At 42.3% G+C, this 14497-nt stretch overlaps 1 protein-coding gene across 1 annotated transcript; it reads left to right on the top strand.

Moving 5' to 3' along the window:
* Positions 1–1141: 1141 nt before the first annotated feature.
* LOC311111556 (synaptotagmin-13-like) lies at positions 1142–14159 on the top strand (the record flags this gene model as incomplete). The annotated part of the gene is made up of 6 exons (XM_084154308.1): positions 1142–1315; positions 3713–3935; positions 5441–5578; positions 7373–7674; positions 13552–13672; positions 13855–14159. 6 exons carry the CDS (start codon positions 1142–1144, stop codon positions 14157–14159), a joined length of 1263 nt encoding a protein of 420 aa, XP_084010434.1.
* Between the last annotated feature and the right edge of the window lie 338 nt (positions 14160–14497).

The following is a 14497-nucleotide window of genomic DNA, read 5'->3' as shown; positions in this document are numbered from 1 at the left end:
GTAAAAGAAGACTGAAGTGTTATTAAGTTATCCAGACAGCCATGATGATTGCTTTCATTATACAGCATGTTTCCAGAAGAGCTTGCAAAGTGAAACTACTTGCAGTCAGCTACTGTTGTTAGTAAATTAGCCTTTTCATATGTCATGTTCAAGTACTGTACTTTTGGTTACGGTAGTGCTAAGAACAGTGCTTTGTCCCAAGATGTTCACAGGTTTTGGGGGGTCTGTTTGTAGTGTGGGTTATGTTGTTTCCATGGAAACTGGATATTTAATGCCAAAGTTGGAGGACCAAATATAGAATTTGATGAGAGATTTTCCCCCACAGCGAGAATATATATTTTTTTACTGTTCATGTGGCTAAATTAAATGTCTTCTTACTCTAGCAATTTCAGATTGAGAGAGATGTTCAATTCAGAGAGGTATCCTGTGCCTAACCATGAGGAATAAACAGCAATATTGTGGTGGTGCACATTCTCCTGGCTGAACAGCATAATTGGGATAGTGCATTGAGAGAAAGGAATGAGATCAGCCAGTTTTTTAAAACTTTCTGTTGGTGTGTAAAAAAGGTTATTCTGGGGAGCAGGATTTTTACCTCTGACGTCATTCAGATATCAGACATGGATGTGTCTGACCGTGACGGCAACAGGAAAGTGGTAGTGGGGAAGAGAAGGAAGGAAGAGAGAGAAACTTAGAGATAAAGAGCAAAAGAGAGACTGGGAAGGGAAGCATCAATGAAACAGACATATTCTGTCCTAACCAGCTAGCCAGCCAGCCAGCCAGCCTGTACCCTCCCACTCCTTTCTCTCCCTTTGTCCTTACCCCATCCCTCCTCTCACTGAATCTATGCAAGCAGACTGCATCTCTCTCACACTGTTCTCTTCTGCAGACAGGAACATTCTCCCTCTGTCTCTGGATGAGGGAACTGCATACTGAAAGTGCTTGCAACCAACTGCTGGGACCCGAATGAAGTGCAGCCTGTCTCCTGAAAAATCTTCCTATTTTTGAGGGACATTTGCTGCAGACTAACCAATCAGCATCTCAGCATCTTTATTTGTAATGCTGCCTGAAGAGTAACTTGGACATTTTTAGCTTCCTTTCTTCTTCCTCTTTATTTTTTCCTGTGTTGCCCTTGTTGACCAGCATGATTTTCACCACAGCTGCTGTCCTTGGTGCCACACTGGGCACTGCGTCAGGCATCCTCACTCTCTTTGGGCTCTCACTGATCTGCAGGTCCTGTAAGAAAGGCAAGCTGGAAAGTGGTGAAGATGCAGACCCAGAGAAGGCTAAACCCAGTGTTCTGCACTCCTCAGAGCAGGTGAGCTGCCCTACTTCAGTACTTGCACATGGACTCAGATCTTAGAGAACTTACTTTCCTGGGAGGGTAATTACCAGCACCGCAGGTGACTTGGGGAATCTGTGTGACTAGGTTTATGTGACGTGGGACTGGAGTGAATGCCATGGTTATTGAGTGAGAACATTGACTAAAGGTCATGTCACGTGTAGAGCTGTTTTTATCTCATAGGTGATCTATAATTGTAGTGCAGAAAGCTTTGTCCTGTCTGTTTGATTTGAGTAACTACAGTTTCTCTGAGTGGCATGAAATCCTGGTAAATAATATAGCTAACTACAGTTGGTTAATACACTGACATAACAACTAGTCTTTTGATTTTTGAACATAGAAGTTGGTAGGCTAAGACGATTCCACATATCTGCTTATGACAGCCTTTGATATCTCCCTTAACTGATATATAGATTGTAACACAGGAAATGCAGCAGTAAAAAAACATCAGATAGGGGTTACATTACAATAATGGACTGCGGTAAGATAGGGCCCTCCAATTGGCTCCTCTAATGACCATTTGTTGTCTTTTTACTGTTATGGGCACTGGAGTACAGTTAGTAAAGCACTGTATTCATGTTCCTATGGGCTGCAGGAGGCTTAACCTGTGACTTGACTTGTGGCATTGTATCAAAGTTCTGCTCCTTTCTTTGGGAAAGATTGATTGTCTGTTGCAGTCCCCTTTAGAGTGAACCCACCCATCCTCTCTCTGAGCCAAGCGAAAGGTGTCGTACGTATGTCCACATTTGACCTTGACTGATTAGTCATAGAGTGAGCTCCCACAGCTTTGAAGCAGACTTAACACCTCAGCAACCACTTTGAAGAACTACAGTGTGTTTATTTGAAATTCCTATGGCCTTATGGGCTGTCTAGTGCTCCTGCATATGGGTCTTATTTGAAGATGGCTAAATAATGGTGTTAGAAGCAGATAACAATTTTAAAAAAAGACATGCACATGTTTGCACCCACCCATCCGATGAGTTTGGGACTAGGTGATGAGTGATTCAGAATCTTTTAGAGCGGAAAGAAACTGCTAGAACTAGCCTAATAATGAATGCGTAGGTTCCCTGCACATCTGTGTCAGTGTAATTTGGGGAGGAGCAGGATACCCCTGCAGCTCACGCTACAACCTGGACTCAGGGGTAGACTTAATATAGTAAATGTAAATCCGGGACACTCCAGTTAGTATGATATGTTAAGTTTCGTTTAGTATGTATTCATTTGTGGATGTCCATCATCCATTTCGTATGATATGTTACGAATTACAATTCGTATGATGTGTTATGAGTTGCAATTTGTACAATATTTTACAAATTTGTAATTCGTACAATATGTTACAAAATCGTAAAAACGTATGATATGTTACGAATTCTAATTTGTTGTGGCTAACGTTAGCTAGGTGGCTAATGCTAATGTTAGCTAGGTGGCTAACGATAGCTAGGCTAGGTGTTAGGGTTAAGGTTAGGGTTAGGAGTTAGGTTAAAGGGTTGTTAGGGTTAAGGTTAGGGTTAGGAGTTAGGTTAAAGGGTTAAGGTTAAGCTAACATGCTAAGTAGTTGCTAATTAGCTAAAATGCTAAAGTTATCCGTGATGAGATTCAAACACGCAACCTTTGGGTTACTAGACGTTTGCGTTAACCCTTTAACCTAACTCCTAACCTTCTGTCTTATGTAACCATACCATACCAAACATAACATATCATACTAATTTGAGAGTCCCAGATTTACATTTACTATGTTACGTCTAGTCTACGAGACCAGGCTGCACACAGCCTTCCTTTCCTCAGCTTACACAAGCCCTCACACATGATGCATGCAAGTACTTCAAATGTGCTGCTAAGGAGGTAAAAGAACACTTGCTGGTTGGAGAGATAACAACCTTACTCTTTAGTCCTCCTCTAAAATGTTTATATCCCATTATGTAATGTAACTTAACAATGTGCAATTTATTCCACAAGCATAAATACAGTTCTATACTTCAATATAATAGCTACCAGTTACCAGTTTTAGAGTTTGATTTGGGAGAGTAATGATGCAAGCCCAGGAGAATGGGTGGAAATTCTTATCAGTGTAACCATAACTCACCCATCTGAATGGCCCACACTTAGCTGACTGTCAGAGAGGTGCATTCACTGTAAATTGGTGTTCCATGTTTTCCTGTGAATTGCCAGACTGCAGTGATAATGGACTGTTATGGCCATAATGAACCCCTCTGGGATTGGTTGCATACAGCAGGCTTGCTGTCTTTGAACTGCACCACCAACACTAAATCTTCATGAAAGCAGTCTACAAACTAGCTGTGATTTCTCACCACACCTTGTATCATAATACAGTTTTATTAGCCTGTCTTGAACCATATCTTCCTCCTCCTCTAGTTCAGTGTGGAAAAATCAACAGAGCCCATCCAACCAAGGACATTGTTGACATTTCCCAAAATATACAAGCCCAAACCGTCTGTGACCTCATCTGAGGTCATCAGCTACCCTGATCATGTCTCAGAGAAGGGGGGCGAGCCCTCTCCCGAGGGACCCTCGACTGAGCCTGATGCTGGTAACCAAGCAACGGACAGCTCTGACACGTTCACGATCCTCAGACAAGGTAAACCCCAACCAAGAACAAACACCCTGATTTAAACCAAATAAATCCCTTTATCATTTCCTCTTCTTTTCGTAGCTACTGTGCCTTCATTATACAATGTGTAATACTCTTCAGTTGTTTAGATTCAACATTTTTCAGGTTAAATTTTACTTGGAATTTAAATGGATTTTTGGACCTAGATTACAACCACTTTTTCTCTGTAAATCGGAATAAAATGTCTTGGCAGTTCATTGGCAGAAACAAATGTTATTGGTAATTACTGTAGTTAATCACTTCCTACTATTGTATTAGAGTTACCACTCACTCAGTTTAGATAATTGTGTTTGTGTTACTTAACTCACGTCTTCTCCTGCCAGAGCATTGTGATCAAAGGCTTTGCCCCGCTCTCCCTCCTTCCCTCCCTAGTCCCTACACTCATCCACTCAGTGTTATTGATGTGTCCAGTCAATGGAACCTAATGCATGATGGATAGGACTTGTCCCAGAGGGCTAAGAGCTTCCTACTGCTATTCTTGGTGCTTTCTTACACCTGAATGCAATTGCCTTGCAGTAACAGCCAGTTTGGCTATACTTGGCTATACATGGATAGGTGGATTTACTATTTGAAAAGCAATTAGCACACACACTTGACAATTGTGTGTTCATTATTTCTCAAAAAAAGAACAAACAAAAAAACTAATAACAAATGTAAGATGTCCAAACTTAAACATAGACGTCTATGATTGGTTCAGATTTGGTCCGGTCTGGACCAACCAAATGTGGTCTTGTTAATAATATAATAATATAAATGCCATTTAGCAGACGCTTTTTTCCAAAGCGACTTACAGTCATGTGTGCATACACTTTCACGTATGGGTGGTCCCAGGGATCGAACCCACTACCCTGGCGTTACAAGCGCCGTGCTCTACCAATTCATGGCTCATTAAAATAATAGCCAGTGTGTAGAATAATACCCAAATATGCAAAGGAGGATATTGCATATTTATACCTGTGTGTACCTATTTAGGATACATCACCAGGAAGAGAATGACATTCATATCCATAATTATGCATTTCTGTGTAGTACAGATCAGGGACTCATGAATAAATTATGTTAACACAATTCCATTACCGGGTGTAAATCCACTTCACTTACTGTAGTTCAATAACCAATATATATTCATTTATTTTCAAAGTCAATGTGTCATGTCATAGCTGACACCCCATTCTTTCTGCAGACATCGTTGAATCTTAATTAGGAGCGCACATTTAACAGACTTTTTGGAAAACGTGGACACATAAAAAAACTCAGGGAGATTTTCCTGAAATTCTGTTACCAAACTTTGCATCTGCACATTTCTTCCAGTAAATGTGTTTTAGTAAAATGTTCACTGTAAATTGTTGAAAGTAGTTATTGTGCATAGAGTTGTATGGTTTGTTAATCTTTGAAATCAATTGTTTTTGTTTGTCTCAGTGCAATTCCGTTACCGTGGAATTGCCCAGCCCTAACCCAGCCTCCTTTCCCAGACTCAAAGGAAGAAACCCCCTGTGCCAGGGATCTTACCAATGGGATGACAACAAGCAGCTCCATCCTCCACCCTAAGCTGCATTTCTCTCTCACCTATTATACCGAACAGAGTGAGCTACACATCACTGTGATAGAAGGTAAGGCAACAATCTCAACAGTATCATCAGCCAGTATGTAAACTTCATGTAAATTAAGAAGGTTGAGGTATCACTAAACATGTTGACCCTAGTTTACCTATTAAACATATTTAAGTACTTCCTTGACAGTGCATTTCTTTCTGTCAAACCTCATTTATTAACATTATCAAAAGAGGTAAACAAGCAGATGTCTTCTGCAAATGAAAACAAAGATAAAGGAAAAAACAAATTGGCAGTTGTCTGCAAATATAATAAATAAATGTGAGGCAACAGTCAATCAAGAGTGACAAATAGATGGAAATTGTAAATGGAGACCTCACAACCCAATCCCCTCAGTGCATCGTGTCTTGTGGAGCAATTCTCCGAAGCCAATAGAGTGGCAAAGTGATGACGCACAAACACTGCCACAGTCAACCTGGCTTCATCTATTTCAGTATTCTGCCTTGTTTCTTTTATGTCCTCCATCTACAAAATAATTCATTTCATTTGTGGTGAGACAAAGCAATCCTCCGGCCTCCCCCCTTCATAAGACTGTGGGTGATTTGATAAGGGGATGAGTGGCTCAGAATTTTTTTTGCGTTGGCACTCTGCTGGCTGGTCCCCATATGTGGACGCTTATCGACTGTAGATGCTGATGCGTCACCCAATGAAAAGGTCAGCAATGCATCTACTTTGCCTTGCGGCAGGCTGGTGGGTGGGTGGGTGTTAGTTGGTGGTGGGGTAGGGGTGCAAGCTGTCATACTGTTCACACCAGCATCATACGCCTGTTGAGATATGCTAATGGCGGGCACAGGTTCTCTGCAGGCTAGCTGTCTGTGAGTCCTGCCTCTTAGGTTTGTTTATCACATGCCGTGTGCTCAATTATATCTCATTATATCCAAGCCCTTAGCTTCACTAATTACTATTTTTATTCAAGGCGTACAGTCTGCTTTGCTGTTGGAGAAACTGTTGGAGAGACCTATGCTGGTGTTGTCGAGCACTGATTGTGCAAAGGGGTAAATGCTGTGTGGGTTTACAAAGTGCTTCTGCATTGTTTGTCATAAACACATCTACTAGGTATATGCATACTCTCCTTATAAATACATACCTTATAAAGTTATACCATCAGTGTATTCTACATAATACGATATTTCGCAGACCTTGTCATTTATCCTTATTTCAGAAATAAGGAATTGGGAATAGCTAATGAGATTCTCTCCTCTGCACACTCCACTGGCTTCGAGTCAAAGCTCGCATCCACTACAAGACCATGGTATTTGCCTACGGAGCAGCAAGAGGAACTGCCCCTCCCTACCTTCAGGCTATGCTCAGACCCTACACCCCAACCCGAGTACTCCGTTCTGCCACCTCTGGTCTCTTGGCCCTCCCACCCCTACGTGAGGGCATCTTCCGGTCAGCCCAGTCTAAGCTCTTCTCTGTCCTGGCACCCCAATGGTGGAACCAGCTTCCCCTGAAGCTAGGACAGCAGAGTTCCTGCCCATCTTCCAAAAACATTTGAAGCCCTACCTCTTCTAAGAGTATCTTAAATAATCCCACAGCCACTTTACTCCCCCCCCCCCCCCTCCCCTCCCCCTTACTAGCACTGACTTTACTGATAGCTACTTTATTGAGGAAAAATGTATTAACTATGACTGTGATATGTGGTTGTCCCACCAAGCGATCTTAAGATGAATGCATTAACTGTAAGTCGCTCTGGATAACAACGTCTGCTAAAACTACATCAATAGACTGCTATTCTCAGGGTTTGCTCCCCTCTCTCTGTTGCCTCCTTCCCCTTTCTGTCTTCCTCTGTAGCGAAGCATTTGAGTGTGGGGTCGGGCTGTGAGGGGTATGTGGCCGCAGTCCTGTCCTCAGCAGCAGGACAGAGGGAGGCCCAGACCTCATCGCGACGCCTGACCAGCCACACCCGCTGGGAGGAAGGCATGGTGTTCTCCCTGCCAGGGGGGTATGAGGTGGAGGGCGAAGTGGCTCTCTCCCTGTACAGTTGTGACCGCTTCTCCCAGAACACCAACCTGGGCGTCATGAGGTTCAAGCTGGTTGATGTGGGCATGATGTCCAACGCAGACTGCTGGGTCGACCTTCAACCACCAAAACAGGTAGGCTACCCTGTCCTTGCCATGGATATACTGTATAGTAGATGGCATTGGCAGCAAAGTTAAAGAGCAACTGCCCCTAAAAACCAACTAATCCCTTTGAAAACAGCCTATGTGGCATTGATTTAAATCAGCAACATTTATTCTAGTTTCAAAAGTGACTGCAAAGTGTAAATAGGATAGTTCTGGTCATAAAGTCAGTCTCGTCTAAAACGGAGTAAAAGAAGGTTGGGTTTGGATTACAATTATGTCAACAAATAATGCCCCCTTTTGCCAAGCTCCACGTGCAAATCGGCCCTCTGCCCACTTCGCTTCCCTTTGCCCACTTCGCTTCCCACTTCCATTGTTTCATCGCCCCCAACATACATGTTCAAAGGATCACGGCCGTTTGAGACTGAAAAGTGGATTGACCATGCAATGCATGCCTCCAGCAGGATGCACAGCCAACAACTATGGTTTGCATGCCCTGCCGAAGGACCCTATCATGCGGAATAGGTGGTTGGAGTTCGTTGGTCCCCAGTGGTGGTGAGTATACCGGTAGCTAGAACATAGACTGCTGGTTGTGTATCTGGTTATGTATATTGATAATCATAACTTTCATCGCTGGCTAACTTTAGCCTACCTAAACTCAGATTTGGCATGTAGACAAGATAACATTTCAAAAGAAGGCAAATAATTGAATTAGTAGGCAAACCTTTTGTCATGATTGTGATTTTGCCAGATTGACTTCAGATGCAGTACAACTTTAGCCAGCTAACTAAGATTGAGGGGACCACCTTATTTTAGCTAACTAACATTAGCATTGCTAGCTGTTTTTGACGAACTTCGCTAGTAACAGTAATGGCAACATTGCCATCTCTCTAAAGTAAATTTGACAACATCATAATATGGCAAAGTTGTTTCCTATTAATTATTTGGCTACTTTAGCTAGGTAATCGTATTTCCATGCACTCGTGTCTAGGGCACAAATAGATATTGGATGCAGCTATGGTGGTACTAGCTAACTCATGTCTGACTACAACAGTGTACGAACTAACAGCAACAAACTCAAAGAAACCCAGGGCCATAGCAAAACATTTCAGAGTTGGTTGCATAGTGTAATGGCGTCAACGGCCTGGATCTAATCCAATCTGGAGTTAGTCAATCTACATCTGTTAAGTATTAGTTTCCAAATGAGATTATGTTATTTCTCAAGCTATGTTTATAATTGAGGGATGATCACAATCGTTGACCCTGTTTTTCTGTTAGACAAAATGCACAATTGGGTGCCAGACTGATCCCCTTGTCATGAATGGATCACAGGACCTACCAGAAGGCACAAAGGTGGGTATCATAACATCTCCAGCAATGTGATTGTAATGGTTTAGCGACCCCAAAAAATATTTTTATTCACTGTTCACTTGCTATTTTCAAGCATGTAAGGCAAGACCACAGAATATAAGTGTGTGATGCGATACAAGTACCCTTGTGACACCTCCTCCATTGTTGCCAGTCTCTCTTGACTCCTATGGACACGCCATCATGAGGCCTCTCATAGTGACCCACGTTACTGCCCTGAGGAAACAGATTGCTTCATCAACAACAACAGGTAATGTGTGCTATGTGAAAAGTTGTATTCCAAAATATCTGGCTTGATAAAATAGTAGGCTAATTCCCTAGCGTTGTAGATACAAATAGGAGACTATTTTTGGTTGTTAAGTGCATTAGTAAAAAGCTTTGTTATTTATTTAGAACAAAATGCAATTTACCACTTGGCTGTCTATTAAATTACTCTGTCACAGGCCATCCCAGCATAGAGAAGACGGGCAAGGGGGCCCTCATCAGCATCATGCAGACATTCCCTTGCTGTGAGCGTTCCTATGAATGGAACAGTCAGCCACATGTTGGCAAGTATCCGGCCAGCAACCACCTGTCAGCGGCAACAGATTTCACAGGCTCATAATTTGTACAAGTACAGAAGGTAACCCACTTTATTACTTTGATAGATTTGATATCCCTATAGTGAAACATAATTTATGTAAACTGACATTACTTGTTGCTTATTTTCTACTTCTTAGATGCATACAATGTCCAGGGCATATCTTAGCCTGGTGGAACCAGCCTGATCGCTGTGTTCACCATTCTATTTCACTTCACATTTTATGATATCTGAAGTGAAATAGAAAGGTGAACACAGCGATCAGGTTGGTTCCACCAGGCTAATCATAACCAGTGTTCTGTGTGTGTGTGTGTGTTTGTGTTTGTGTTTGTGTATGACCGACTAGTATCTTTGATTAGGGGCCAGGAGCTGTTCTACGCTGCTATGCCCGTTAATGGGGCTCTGTCAAAGATCTCACCTCCAGCCTCACCTCTTGCCTGCTCACCAACGGTCGTCGATGGGGAGAGCAGATTTAGCTAGGTTTAGTTTGACTTGTTCAAACTTCAACATAGTACCTGCTTGTGTGTCAGATATTACCTATCCTAACTACCATTGGTAATAGAACAGTGACTATGTGTGTATATGTTTGGAGCCAGCACATGGAGACTTGCAAAATTATGTGATAAAGTCCAGACTGACAGATACTGATACTGATGTATCTGAATGGAGAGAGACCTTGCACTCTGCATTAAAATTTTACTAGAAACAACTTTTACTTGTATTGTATTTTGTTATTATTGAATTGAATGGTATCAGTCAATATGGGGAGGGAGAAACCCTATGTATTCTGCACCATGATCAGGGAACTCCTGTTGTATACGGGACACCACACAGGAAGGTATGACCACTCTGACATGTTTGCCAAGGTAGCCCCATTACCACCAGACAAAATGCTGATAGGCACAGTATCTGTATCGGCTGGGAATGACAATGAAAGATGAAAAGTTCACATTATCATACTAGCAGAACACTGCTTCTAAGGGTTGTTTATTCTACATGGACCTGTTACTACATTTGAAAGTTATGTCTACCTAAATTCAGCAATTGCATTCTTCTCATATTACTCTGTAGGCTGCTGACATATTCAAAGCTTCCTCCAGCAGCTCATCATACATCTGTAGTTATTGAACTCAACCTGCAGGAGGTTTGTTTGTTGCGATTGAGTGGAGGGGGGGGGGGGGGAGAACAGCTGCGGACAAGGTTCTGACAGATGGGTGTGTCTTGGTGGTGGCAAGGACACACCTAAGAAACACCCACATCAAACCACACCCCCAACCCAACTCGAGTTTGGCTTCTGTCATGGCCGCCCGCATTTCTTGCGGAGCAAGCCAAAAAAAGGGGCCAAATCAGCGGGTGCAGTTCCCCTTTAAAATTGTTATATTTTTGTAGATGGAATTGTATAGAACTGTGTTCCTCTTCGAGACCATCATAGATATCATTTTTAGTAATGAGGAGCACTGTAACTGTTTATCTTCTTTTGAAGAATGGGTGGAATCATGAGATATTTTGAATTGGGGTGAGATCTATTCCCTGCGTCTCTGAGATGAAGTGTGTTTCCACTATCTATCGCTAACCTGTGCTAATTGGCTCTCCTCTGCTTCTATGAGCTGTCAGGAGGTGTTCATTATAAAAAGGAGGTGTTGCCATGGCATCCTTCAACAGCCCCTACCCCTCGGTGATCTGATAGTGACGTGAGCCATCCCAGCTCTCAAACTAGACAACTGTTCTGTGGATCTGGTGAAACTGAATACTAGGCACTGTGATCAAAATAATTTTTATTCAAGGCCAAACTCATTTATCGCAATGGCTAGGTTTGGTCTGCCTGTCTGTATGGCTACCCTGTAACAAGCACTGTTAAGCCTCTTCAAGATACAGTGATAACCATCCGACTTTATGTTAACCTAAAGAGGATTTAGGTAAAAAGGACAGCTACTCAAGCTGCTATAGAAAAAGGTAATCCCATTTGACGTCTCAGTCTCAGTGACACAGGGAGGATTTGCATACAGGGTTGAAAGGGAGATTGTTGTTGGACGTTTTGATAGAAATCTCTGAAAGGATTGAGTACATACAGAGAGACAAAATATATACTGCAAGTCCTTTTCAGATTATTCAGGCTCTGATCCATTTGCGAGGCTGGGAAACCTTTGAAAAAATGAATTTATTAGAAACCCAATATGATCTTGTTTCTCTTTTCTGTCGGGAACAGCTCATTCTGTCCACCCACAAGCTGTTCTTTAATTAAAACTTCAGCTACAGGGACACCTGAATGCAAATAGGGATTTAATAAAAAAACAGCCAGTTCTCCAGTCTTTCCTGGCTGCTGCATCGTGAGCCTCCAAGCTAGGCAGGAGATCAGAATCTACATCATCACAAACCCTGGGGATTTCTTTTTTCAGGGATGCGCAAGAGAGCATGAAGTCCTGCCAGGAATCACAAACAGGGATGATGGAGGGCTGGAGAGGGAGCGGGAGATGACGGAGAGAGATACGAGGATGACATGAGATAAAGAAGTCACGTGAAAGATGAAAAGGAAGAGCAGATAGAGGAGATAGCGAGGACAGGAGGAGGCTGAGAGATGTAGGGAGGGAAAGGCAGGAGTTTGTATGATGTAGGTTGTGACGCAAGTGATACACCGCTGCGGAAGAATAACTATAAATTATTTGTCATTTAACACAGTGTGAAGTTTCTCAGTCCTTTATTTAGTGGTCATAGCTGCATAGAGAGACCACAGGAGCAGATGGGGCTGACAGAAGCCGGGGATGACACACACAGCAGTGTACTGTGCTGTAGCTCCTCAGGAGATCACACACTATGCTACTCCACTGAAGAAAGATAGGAGATATTTTATTTATTAGATGTTGAAAGAGAGAAAAACATTTTCATGAAACCGTTGATTTGGTTGTAGTTGAGTTATGACTCAGAGAAGAACACTGTTCAAAGAACAAGACTACCCCAATCCCTTTGCATCGATTACTTACCACTCCTTTGATATATTGCTCACAGCAAATCAAAGAGTGAGTCAGGCTGCTACTTTAAAGTGTTTACTTGCTGTGGATCGCAGACTATAAAGGGACGCTCAAGCTGTAAAATTGTACTGTGCTCTTTGGTGCTGTTAAAATGATGTAGTTAACATGTCATTTCCAAGCACCCCCTATAAAAGCCAATTGTGCTTAGTCTATGCTGCATATTGGCTAATGCAAAATCCTTGACTTTTTGTCCATTAGTGGGCTCCATATTTTTTGTGTGTGACCTGTTTGGAAATAATATGAACCACTTCCTCATATGTGCACTACTGGATGACCAAAGACCCTAGATATCAATTACTTTCACTAATCAACCCTCCACACAGTTGACTATGCATGATAACAGTTTGACAAAAGGTGGAGGGTTGACTGTAAAGCCTCTCCTACACACACATTACATTTATATGATATTACTTTTACAATAAACTCTTTCCTGGTTGTAAGAGTCTCAGATATTCCACTTAGTAAAGTGACATATTGGGGCATATTGCAGTATGTGTAGGACTTTCAATGCCCCTAACCCACGCACGAAGACCATTTACTAAATTGTCACGATTTCAGATCAATATGAGATTCACCGGTAGCATCAGAAGCATAATAGCAGTTATTATAATCATTTGTGCCTAATGAATCCTAATCTTCCTGAGGCACAGAGGTGACTCACACAGCCATTCATCCAGTCCATTTGATTACTAGTGAATCAGACCTTTGTGTCCGTTAATGATGGTGTCAAGGTAACAGGCACGTGTACACACCTTATTGTAATTCCTTAATGGACATTGCTTGTTTGATATTTGTTCTAACCTATGTACTGTATATCAAAGTCTGTTGTGTGTTGAAGTTTTCTGCTGTGTGTTATTGACATTATTTGCAGAATAAACGTTTTTAAGTGACCTGTTCTAATCACAGTGAATTGGTGTAATTGACTATAATCAGCAGGATGTCCAGTCAGCTGGAGAGCTCTTGCTCTCCATAAATTACCTGCCTGCAGCCAACCGGCTGGGAGTGGTGGTGATGAAGGCTAGAGGACTACAGTCGGACAAGCTGAAGGACTCCATAGGTACACCCTGCTTATTAATACAACCCATTGCAGCTCATACTGTATGACGCCTACAACTGCTCATCAAATCATACAACCATGAATGGATAATCCATCCTCAGGTTGACGATAGAGTATACTAAGATAGAAAAATATGTGTTGGTGGATTTCACTGTAGTGAAAGCCTCGTTCCTTCTTCCTAGACCTGTCTGTGAAACTGGCCCTGAAGCACCAGACTACCAAGCTGAAGAAGAAGCAGACGCGACGAGTCAAGCACAAGATGAACCCAGTGTGGAATGAGATGATGATGCTGGAGGTTCCCCGCGAGCTGCTGTCTAAATCCAGTCTGGACTTGGAGGTGTTGAACCAGGCAGGTCCTGGTGAGCAGGAGTCCCTGGGCCGCTGCCAGCTGGGTTTACAGGCCTCTAATACTGGTCTCCAACACTGGCAGCAGATGCTAGACAACCCCCGTAAGCAGATCGCTATGTGGCACCCACTTTATGACTAAGATAACCACCTGTCCGCTTTGCCCTTCCAAATACCAAAATAGTATACTACACATAAAATGTTTACCATACAAGGCTGGATTGAGTAATTCCAGAACTCAGGATTTAAGAGCCTAAATCTACAGTATTTATCCACTTATATGGAAATGATCCTATTACCTGCAATTATTTATCCCACAGCATCCCATAACATATCAACAATAGCATACACTGAACTGACATATCACTGGATATCACAGAATTTCCCAAGATTTCCAACCATGAACACATTTTATATATTCAATGAAACTCATCAATGCAATGTAATACTTCACCTACAATACCTACAGTGAGAGAAAAA

The sequence above is a fragment of the Coregonus lavaretus genome, assembly GCF_964263955.1.
Source record: "Coregonus lavaretus genome assembly, chromosome: 37".
NCBI lineage: Eukaryota > Metazoa > Chordata > Actinopteri > Salmoniformes > Salmonidae > Coregonus > Coregonus lavaretus.
The sequence above is the reverse complement of the archived record's forward strand: the minus strand, read 5'-3'. Positions and strand labels throughout refer to the sequence as shown.